The 10,000-nt window shown below is 51.7% G+C and overlaps 2 protein-coding genes and 1 long non-coding RNA gene across 3 annotated transcripts in view; 2 read left to right on the top strand and 1 right to left on the bottom strand.

Annotated features, from left to right (window-relative positions):
• The window catches only part of LOC119471500, a 10,385-nt gene extending 5,361 nt beyond the window's left edge, over window positions 1-5,024 (bottom strand). The window contains exons 1-2 of the long non-coding RNA XR_005200567.1: window positions 4,761-5,024; window positions 1,074-1,194 (exon numbers count right to left, since the gene is read on the bottom strand). This is a non-coding gene — a long non-coding RNA (uncharacterized LOC119471500). The remainder of the gene's footprint in view (window positions 1-1,073; window positions 1,195-4,760) is intronic.
• An 899-nt stretch (window positions 5,025-5,923) lies between these two features.
• LOC119471508 overlaps window positions 5,924-10,000 on the top strand; it is a 4,177-nt gene continuing 100 nt past the window's right edge. The window contains exons 1-2 of the mRNA XM_037739143.1: window positions 5,924-5,932; window positions 6,036-6,636. Of these exons, the coding sequence (XP_037595071.1) occupies window positions 5,924-5,932; window positions 6,036-6,636 (610 nt within the window). The remainder of the gene's footprint in view (window positions 5,933-6,035; window positions 6,637-10,000) is intronic.
• Window positions 6,728-10,000, top strand: part of IRX5 (iroquois homeobox 5) — a 3,373-nt gene continuing 100 nt past the window's right edge. Inside the window, exons 1-3 of the mRNA XM_017530074.2 lie at window positions 6,728-7,476; window positions 8,526-8,931; window positions 9,113-10,000. The exon at window positions 9,113-10,000 is cut by the window's right edge and continues 100 nt beyond it. Of these exons, the coding sequence (XP_017385563.1) occupies window positions 7,228-7,476; window positions 8,526-8,931; window positions 9,113-9,906 (1,449 nt within the window). The 5' untranslated portion in view covers window positions 6,728-7,227 and the 3' untranslated portion in view covers window positions 9,907-10,000. The remainder of the gene's footprint in view (window positions 7,477-8,525; window positions 8,932-9,112) is intronic.

The following is a 10,000-nucleotide window of genomic DNA, read 5'->3' as shown; positions in this document are numbered from 1 at the left end:
CTCAGGAGGAAAAGAAAAAAAACACCCAATCCTCTTATCTTTTAAAAAAATTCAACAACTTTATACGTGGTTTAAAACAAAGTAAAACAAAATAAAAAACTAACTCTAAAGGCAAACAAAAAGGAATCAGATTGCTCACTGCCTAACATTTTCTTTATATTTGCCCTGTGTTTTTTAACTTACTGTATGTAACACTTTAACTCTCAGTCATACATGAAACCCAATTTCCATAAGCAATCAGTAATAGGAAAACACAAGGATGTTATTTTAAAATTATTATATATCACTTCATATTACATTAAAAATCACTGTAATGTCTCGGAAAGTATTCACAGAGAAACATTTATTCTATTGGAGTCTATACTAACTACTGCCTTCTGTAAAATGAGTTTTTTTTTGCAGGGGTTAGATAAGAATCTTTTTTTCTTTTTACTTAATAAGATGTTCTGTGTCAATAAATTCAGTTCCTTACTCTGACCACTAGACAAAACAAATATTCTGCAAAATAATTCTTTCTCATAGATTTTCTTATCCGCCTATATTCAGCAGCCTCTATTTGATGAGAAATGACAAGTTTTATATACCTGTGTGTACTTTGTCACTAAAAAAGTTGGGTACCCATGACTGGAACTGATATTCTCACTAAATTTATTCTTAAAAGAACTAGGCAACTGAAATTATTAAAAACTGTGATTAGGCATAAACAGATTATTTCTCTTAAATAATAATTCTATTTGTATAAAATATAAGAACCTTCACTTTCATTTTTATGAAAAGCACTGAGTTTGTAAATTTTACTGTCCAATTATACCATTAAAAATAAATTATTCAAAGTAATTCCATGATAAATAAGGAAAAATAAATTATTCAGTTTTACTGCATAAATCTAAAATTTTTCTATTTACTGTATTCTTGTTTAATCAAAATTTTTAGTAATCAAAGGCCTCAAGTAACTAACGTTCTCTACATTCTGTACTTAGCCCGTATTATCAATATAAATACTTTGGTAAAACCCACATTGATACTATTTTGGGTTGACTCCACGTACAAGCAAACTGTGCGCAGACACTCACTTGCAGATGAGCCTTGGGATGTGCAAGGACAAATTTCAGCCAACGTGGAGGAACCCCTCAGTTCAGAAGTGAACTTAGCTGACAACATCCAAATGTATTATGGAAGCATCACACTTATCACCTGCACAGAAAATGGAAATGATTCTGTTTAAGGAAACACAGAAAACTAAGTAATAATACTTTTGGGATATTAGATACGAATATCTAATTTTCTCCAAGGTACCACTCCATATTATGGCAAATAAACAAATAAAAGCTATATTAAGGTGTGGGATATCATTAGCCTGAGAAAAGATGAGAAAAATGGATTAAGTAAATGACAACTGCAGGAGAAAATCACATTCTCTTCTCCAGAACAAATGTTAAATGTATCCTTACTAATAAAGACTTAAACTCAAACTACATTAGAATATACTGGTTTTCAATTTTGAAGCATCTAAGTTAATTTGCTAAGCTAAATTGGTGCTTAGGTATACTATAGCTATAAAAACACTGCAGATTTATGCAGAAATAAGTCTTCAGCATCATACTTTGCAGTAATGCTATGAAAGCAAACCAGACATTGAGCAAGGAAAAAAGAATTCCTGCATTTGACATGTTCTTAGAGTTGCACCAGCTGCTATTTTACTAAGAAAAATTATTCCCTATAAATAACTAAGAACTATACCAAAAAGATGTTAAAATATAAGAGTCAACACAAAAGAGATACTGAAGAGAAATATACAAAGATAATGAGATACTACCACTCAAAACAGGCTGTACTGCCCCAAATTTAAAGCATTATTCCAAAGTATGATGCTATGTTCATAATGTATTTTGAAGAGTATGTCTAATTCACTCAGGATTACATGATTTCATCTACGTTCCTGTTATCAACTAAAGAACATTTTTTTCCTAAGATTTCTAGAATGTATACATATAATAATAATTATGAGTTATTCATTAAAACGGATAATTAGTTCATATTCCTGCTTCATCTCTTTTAATGCAATATATAAAATTTGAAAATAACACATGATAACAGCATAAGGATACCACTCATCATAGCTGCCAGAGGAAAAAGAAAATTTTGATTGGAGATGGTATGGGGATAAATAAAGCAATTATCTCAAAATTAATGCTCTTCTTTTTAGTTTTAGCAAACAAGTCTACATAAATCTTTCTTTTAGTTTACCGTGTAATTCTAACCAGCTAATTATCCTTGGAGTCAAGAATGAGCTGTGACTCTACACCTGGCTTTTCCGATCATATGCCTATGGTCTCCACTTTCATTTCCTCTTTCGGCAATGAGTTTTAATATTAAAGAAAAACATACACACTTCTTACATACATACTGATAGACAACCAGCTTCCAGGAAATCATGAGCTACAAAGAGAGGGGAAAATCTTAATGCAATACTTATGTTAAAGGGTATTAGGTGCTGGGTAAGCCAAGGGCAATATAATCAACAGCATCCATCTTGCCAGTGTTTTTGCATTCCGAGATTTGGAGTAAAGAACAATAATATTATTTTAGTGGTCACCCAGGTTATGACTCAGATCCTTAAACTAATAAGAGGCTAAATGTTTTATCTTCACTTACTCATCAATTCAAATGCACAGAACAATATTCTGAAAGAAATAAAACGGTTTTCTTCTGTTTCTGGAAATAAAAACAAGGCATTCGGTAAATATTGTAGCTAGGTACTGAGTGATATAAAAAAGAAATTATTTTAGATCATTAATGCACCCCAGGAGACTGTTTCTATTCCAAAAACAAACAAACAAACAAACAAAAAACCCAAAAAACGAAATAGCATAAATTTCTATGTTTACCTCTTATTATATTCCTGTTTCTGCACATTAAGCATGCCTTCCTCTACAGATTTATTCTGAACACTAATATGTGTTTGCTTAATAAAATACTGCTCTATTTTATGCTTTTCTTTCGAAATTAGAAACCATTATTCCACAAACGTAGAGCACAAAGAAAGCCGACACAGGCATTGCCAAAAAGCCACAAGTAGTATTAGTACATGCTAGAACACTTAACATTAAACTATCATTTCTCTCTAAAACTTCTCTTGCCAAAGTGCTCACAAAATCTGGAGCCTCAAAGACAGGTTTCAAGTGCAATTAAATTCTCCAAAAGCAAAACTGTACAAAAATATGCCGCCCTTCTTATGTCCCCATTTATAGACAACATTTTCTCAGGATCTTAATTAAGATAACGATGCACACCTGTGTCAACATTCTCTGGCAAGACAGCCTTATCAATCATAATCCTTTAAGTACACTCCAAAACAGCAAAGCGATATGACAGAAACAATCTGTTGCCTTTCCTGGTGTTGGTGTTGTGTCTCTCCCACAAGAATGATGAGATCTTTAAAATACAGCAGACCTACTTTTATGAGTCTTTAAAGTTTTAACTGTAAACAGCTATTACACTAAATAAACAGGAATAACCTCTTTTGCACTTGACTGAAACAATGACAACTGGTACAGACAAAACTTGAAGAGCAAGCTCTTAGGGCCATGTCTTGGCAATACAATTGCGAATCGTACTTTAAAGCTTTAAAATTTAAGAGTTATGCGTAACTGGATCCGTGCAGACATGACAAACCAATAAACCTTTAGGAAGTTTTAAAATGAGAATATTTAATAGTCCTACGTTAAAAATAACATGAGCAAACCTATCCCTAGTGTAAGTTTAAATGTTTGTAAAGATACAAATGCAACAGAAAGCAAGGGGGAAAAGTCTTGGTAACCTAGGACGGGAGGGATTCAGATCCCACCTCTGCTGGAAGAGAAAGCTTCAGAGTCAAGAGACCAATGAAACTACCGCTAAGAAGTACGCAGGTTCCCAAACGGAAAAGCTGATAAACAGCAAGTAAGAAAGAGGGGAGAGTGAAACATATCGTCACTACTATCCCAATAAAAAGTTAAAATCTCGTGTTTACCAGCAAAAAAGTGAACGCTTTCATATAGAAACGGAGAAAACCCGCCAGATGCTATCTGCATGCCGTCTGCCTGCTAATCACGATCCGCCCTTTCCCTTCTCATATTAACACAATTCTATCTCAGACGCCGAGCGGCCGTGGCCAGCCGAGCAGCAGAGCCATCAATGTGCAAATAAAGCAGAAAATAGAGACATCCTTAAGAAATGAGTCTTAAATTTGACGTAGAGCGGAGGCGACAACCACGGCAACAGAACCATACATTCTAAATGCCTCAATATCTTGCAAGAGTCTCTCCGGCCCTTGACATCAAAAAGAAGACAGTAAAAGAAAAGAGGTTAGAAAAATTTAAAAACCAACCAAAAAGAAGCCACGGGGCGGAGGTTGGGGTGGGGGAAAGAGCGCGACGGCCGGAGTGGCAGGATAATGTAATGAGGATGTCTGTGTGACAGACTCGGGTTCTCGCTGGCACAAACCTCCATGGCTCCACTCCGGAAAGCCGCGTCTCGGACCAGAGCCGCGGCGACGGGGGTGACACGCGTGGACCAAAGGGCCAGGCCCACGCGTGCCAGCCCGGGGACGCCAACACCCGAGAGGCGCGTCAGGCGCCGACGCCGCCCCAGGCCCAGGTCCTCGCACACGGGACGTCTGTCCGCGCGCCGGGCAACGCCGCGTCCTCCCGGCCCACGAGGGGCCGCGGCTCGAGGGGCGGACGGCGCGGCCAGGGGGTCCGGCCGGGGAGGGGGCTCACCTCTCCTCCGCCGCGCGGGCGCGCAGGCCGCGGACGCTCCCTCGTGGCTGGCGCGAGCCCCCGGCGGGCGGCGCGCGCGGGCCGTTAGCGACCGTTAGCGCCACGGGCAGGGGCGGCGGCGGGCGGAGCCGGGGGCGGGCGCTGAGGGGCCGCGGGGCCACGAGAGGCGGGAGCGAGGGGAGCAGGGCGGGGACGCTGCTGCGGGGCTCTCCCTGCGACGACCCGGGCCTACCGCGAACCCGGGAAGAGGCCGCCACTGGTCGGCTCCGCGCTTCCCCAGGCCCGGGCCGCCCGGGCCGCCCGGGCCGCTCTGTCTCGCTTAGGCATTGGCCGGCTGGCAGCCACCTCGGCCCCGCGGTCGCAGCCGCCGCTGCCGCCGGCTTCCCGTCTCCATGACAATAGCGCGATCGAAGCTCCGCCCCACCCCGCCCCTTTGGCGCCAGGACTCGAAGGAAAGTGGGCTTACGTCACCAGTGGGCGGAGCCCAGCGAGGCCAGCGCCCAATCATAGGTGAAGGAGGTGTCAGGCACTAGGCTGGGCGGACCCAGGGGTTCTCGGAGAATGTAGTCAACTGGTCCGTCCTCTTGGTGGGCGGTGTCTAGGGGAGGGAGCCGACGGAGGGGAGGAGCCGGCGCGCGAGCACTAGGGTGCGCCGCGAGCGGGTGTTGGTGCCGCGGGAGGGTGTGTGGGTAGTGTGAGCTCACGAAATACAGTACATCTAGCCTGTCAAAGTCAATGAGAGAAACTTTGTATATAGTTATGCTTCGGCTTCCGTGTGGCCCCATTATGCGAAGTCCCCTATATCCCGAGCTTCCGCGGCGTGCCCAAACCTGTGCCAGCCTCTGTCCTGATTCACCAGCGCCCCTGTCTGTCCCAGAGTTCGAGTGCGTCCGTGGCTTGTGGCGGCGGGAGGTGGAGAGAAGGGGAGAGGGTCTGTTTTGTATTCTAACTGTGTGGCCGTCTTGGGCAAGGGCTCTACCTCTGACTCAGTTGTGTGTGTTTGCTGCCTCGCCAGCGCCTGAACAAACAGTGGTTGGGTTGGGCACTGCTCTGCCCAGTGTTTGCAGTGGAGCGTGGGCGGGTGCGAGAGTGCGTGCGAAGGGAACGCAACTTAGTTGAACAAAAGGGAAGGGGTCGCACCCTCGACCACCACCGACTAGGCGATGCGAGCGGCGAGCGGATGGAAAGCCGGGAGAAAGAGGCTGCGAGGCGTGGGAGTGGAGCTAGGGAAGGTCCCGAGACCTCCTCGGGTGTCGCTAATTTTCTGTCTGGCAGTTCTTTCCCACCACTTTTCCTCTAGAAAAAGGCTATCTCCGTAGTCCCAGGCACCCAGTGTCTCTTCGTTTGACCGGGGGGGGGGGGGGGGGCAGGGAAGGGAGTTCGGTGGAAGGAAGGCGAACTTGCAGTCGTCTGAGGCCTGCCTCTCGCCCACCTGCTGCTGCCGGAGCGGAGTGGCAGTCTTCCCGGACTTCCTGCGCCCTGGGCGCGGGCCATCCACCGGCCCTCCCAGAGACCTTCATTCTGGATCTCCAGCTGGCTCTCGGACCCCTGGCTTGGGGAAGGAGCCAGAAGGGAGTGAGCAACGAACGGCCTCGGAGCCCAGCCTGCGGAAGAACAAGAAGCCCGCTAACTCCGAGATCTACTGTGGCTAGGAGAGCGCAGAGCTTTCGCCAGCGCACAGTCCGCGGCCTCGTCCTCTTTGTGCTTCGGGGTGGCCCGACCCGCTACACGGCTAGCAGTGCGTCGGAACTGCTGCTCCTCCCTGAGTTAGCAGGAGAGGAAAGTTGGAAGAGATCGACGCGCCTAGGATGTGATTGTCATCCTGGGGCCGGCGCTCGAGAGTCTGAGAGAAAGCGAGAAAGAGAGAGAGAGGGAGAGACCGGGGAGGGGAAAAGGGGAGGCAAAGAGGAGGGGGAAGAGGGGGGCCGCGGAGGGGAGGCGGGCGCTAGGGAGGGGCGAGAGGAGCGCCAGCGAGCGGGAGAGGGAGCCGGGGAGGAAGAGGGAGAGGGCGAGGCGCGCCTGGCGGCTGGGTTGGCTGCGGCCGCCCAGAGTCTCCTGCCAGTCCTCCCACCGACTACACCCCGGGAAGGAGGAGCTTCGGGCGCGCACAAGGCGTCAGAATCCTCAATTTCCAACTTAGCATCTTGGCAGGACCTTTGCGAAGCCAAAAGCAGAGCCCCCCGGTGCAAAGAGCGAGGGGAAAAAAGAGAAAGCAGCAAGGGAGGGGAGGGGAAAAAAAGCCCAGCTGGGGCGAGCGAGGCGCGCAGAGGAGCGGGTGCGGCGGTCGCAGCCAGAGGCGCGCGGGAAGCCAGCGAGGAGGCGCCGCGGGCCGGAGCCCCGGAGCCGGGGCCGGAGGAGCGGCGGCCCAGGCTAGCCAGAGGCCAGGTGCCCGCCGGCTCGCCCTCGCAGGGCGCCGCCCGGCTCGTTGGCGGCCGCGGCGCGGCGCGCCCCATGCCCGTGTGTGGCCATGTCCTACCCGCAGGGCTACTTGTACCAGCCGTCCGCCTCGCTGGCGCTCTACTCGTGCCCGGCGTACAGCACCAGCGTCATTTCAGGGCCCCGCACGGATGAGCTCGGCCGGTCGTCTTCGGGCTCCGCGTTCTCGCCCTACGCTGGCTCGACTGCCTTCACGGCGCCCTCGCCGGGATACAACTCGCACCTCCAGTACGGCACCGACCCCGCGGCCGCCGCCGCCGCCGCCTTCTCTTCATACGTGGTAAGTGAGCGGGATCCGCGGCGGGCGAGGGGCGAGGGCAGCCGGGGCCCGGCGGGAGGGCGGGGGCGGAGGGGGACACAGGCCTAGGCGCCAACACGGACCTCTCCCGCCAAGCTTCGCTGCCCCCGCAAACTTGGGCGATTGTCTCCCCCGGCTTCTCCCAGGCCTCGGACTCAGGAGTTGCTCGGACTGAGAGCCGCGTCTTGCTGGGATCGCTTTGCTGGCGGGAAGGGGTTTTGGGGGGAAAGGTAGCTGCAATTAAAGAGCAGCATTTGGTGTAAACGTAAGCTCCAGCTGCCCTGCAAATTTCATATTTTTGGTTTTGTTATTTTGGAAAAGTAGTTCAAAAGAAATAGACCCGGAATTTGAGCAGAAGCATGCTAAGTCTATGTAAATGTGTTTGGCCTAGCCTTTAATTAGTCCTCCAAAATGTTGCAAATCCGTAATCCTATCTTCGCAATCCGATTTGGGGGTATTAAATTTCTGAAAAGTCGGTCGACCTGCGGTGCATCCGGGATTTTTCGGCCGGGTGGTAACTTCGGTCTGGGGTAGCATTTTTGAGGGTGGGAGTGCCGGGGCATGGCTCAGGTTTTCCTCTGCGTTTCTTTGCGGGTTGGAAAAAGAAAAGAGCCTTGACTTCCCTTGTTTTCCCCCTTGCGTCCAACGTGCGGCCGCTCCCGCGCCGGGCGCGGAGTCGGCTCAGTTGCCCAGGCCTCTATCTGGATCGAGGGCCCGGCCACTGTGGCCAGATCTGCGCGCGGGGTAAGGACGTGCCCTGGCAGATGGGGGCCTACGGAGTGGCACTGAGGCCGGGACAGCTTCAGGAGCCCCCGAAGGACCTGACTCGGGAATTGAGGCCCGGCTGCCTTCTGAGGAAGGGGAGGAGTTGCTCCTGGGTCTGAACTCCGCCAGCCTTGCCCCAGAGGAAGCTGGAGTGCGGGCCTCGTCCGCCCACAGACCCCGGGAAGCGCAGGGAAATGGGTGCTTCGGTTGTTCCGCTGGCAGTGGAGACCACGGCCCACACTCACCTCTCTGCGTCTCCACTGCAGGGCTCTCCCTACGACCACACACCCGGCATGGCGGGCTCCTTGGGGTACCACCCCTACGCGGCGCCCCTGGGTTCGTACCCTTACGGGGACCCAGCGTACCGGAAGAATGCCACTAGGGACGCCACGGCTACCCTCAAGGCCTGGCTCAACGAGCACCGCAAGAACCCCTACCCCACCAAGGGCGAGAAGATCATGCTGGCCATCATCACCAAGATGACCCTCACCCAGGTGTCCACCTGGTTCGCCAACGCGCGCCGGCGCCTCAAGAAAGAGAACAAAATGACGTGGACGCCGCGGAACCGCAGCGAGGACGAGGAAGAGGAGGAGAACATCGACCTGGAGAAGAACGACGAGGACGAGCCCCAGAAGCCCGAGGACAAGGGCGACCCCGAGGGCCCCGAAGCAGGTTGGTGGACCCGGGAAAGGGCGTGTTGGGCGGGAGTAAAAAGGAAAAGGGGGGCCTGGAGGGGGCGCGCACGGGGCCTGGAGGCTGGAGGCAAGGGTCTCTGACTTTGCGGGCGGGAACCGGGTCCAGCCGCACTGCCTCTGAGCCTCTGAGCCTCTGACAGCCAGGGTTTCGCCCGCAGGAGGAGCTGAGCAGAAGGCTTCGGGCTGCGAACGGCTGCAGGGGCCACCTACCCCCGCCGGCAAGGAGACGGAGGGCAGCCTTAGCGACTCGGATTTTAAGGAGCCGCCCTCAGAGGGCCGCCTTGACGCGCTGCAGGGCCCCTCGCGCACCGGCGGGCCCTCCCCGGCTGGGCCAGCGGCAGCGCGGCTGGCGGAGGACCCGGCCCCTCACTACCCTACGGGCGCTCCGGCATCCGGCCCGCATCCAGCCGCGGGAGAGCTGCCCCCGGGGCCCGGCGGGCCCTCGGTTATCCATTCACCGCCTCCGCCGCCGCCTCCGGCAGTGCTCGCCAAGCCCAAACTGTGGTCTCTGGCAGAGATCGCCACATCCTCGGACAAGGTCAAGGACGGGGGCGGCGGGAGCGAAGGCTCTCCTTGCCCACCGTGCCCCGGGCCCATAGCCGGGCAAGCCCTAGGAGGCAGCCGTGCGTCGCCGGCCCCGGCGCCATCGCGCTCGCCCTCGGCGCAGTGTCCTTTTCCGGGCGGGACAGTGCTGTCCCGGCCTCTTTATTACACCGCGCCCTTCTATCCTGGCTACACGAACTATGGCTCCTTCGGACACCTTCATGGCCACCCGGGGCCTGGGCCAGGCCCCACAACCGGTCCGGGGTCTCATTTCAATGGATTAAACCAGACCGTGTTGAACCGAGCGGACGCTTTGGCTAAAGACCCGAAAGTGTTGCGGAGCCAGTCTCAGCTAGACCTGTGCAAAGACTCTCCCTATGAATTGAAGAAAGGTATGTCCGACATTTAACGCGGGCTGCGTCGGTCCCGGACTTTTCTAATTTATTAAAAACATGGCCTTGGCAGTTATTTTTCCATCACCGAGAGAAAGAGAGAGAGAGAGA

This window comes from Cebus imitator, unplaced genomic scaffold (genome assembly GCF_001604975.1).
Source record: "Cebus imitator isolate Cc_AM_T3 unplaced genomic scaffold, Cebus_imitator-1.0 Scaffold63, whole genome shotgun sequence".
NCBI classification, from domain to species: Eukaryota; Metazoa; Chordata; class Mammalia; order Primates; family Cebidae; genus Cebus; species Cebus imitator.
This window is presented reverse-complemented; position numbering and strand designations above follow the sequence as displayed.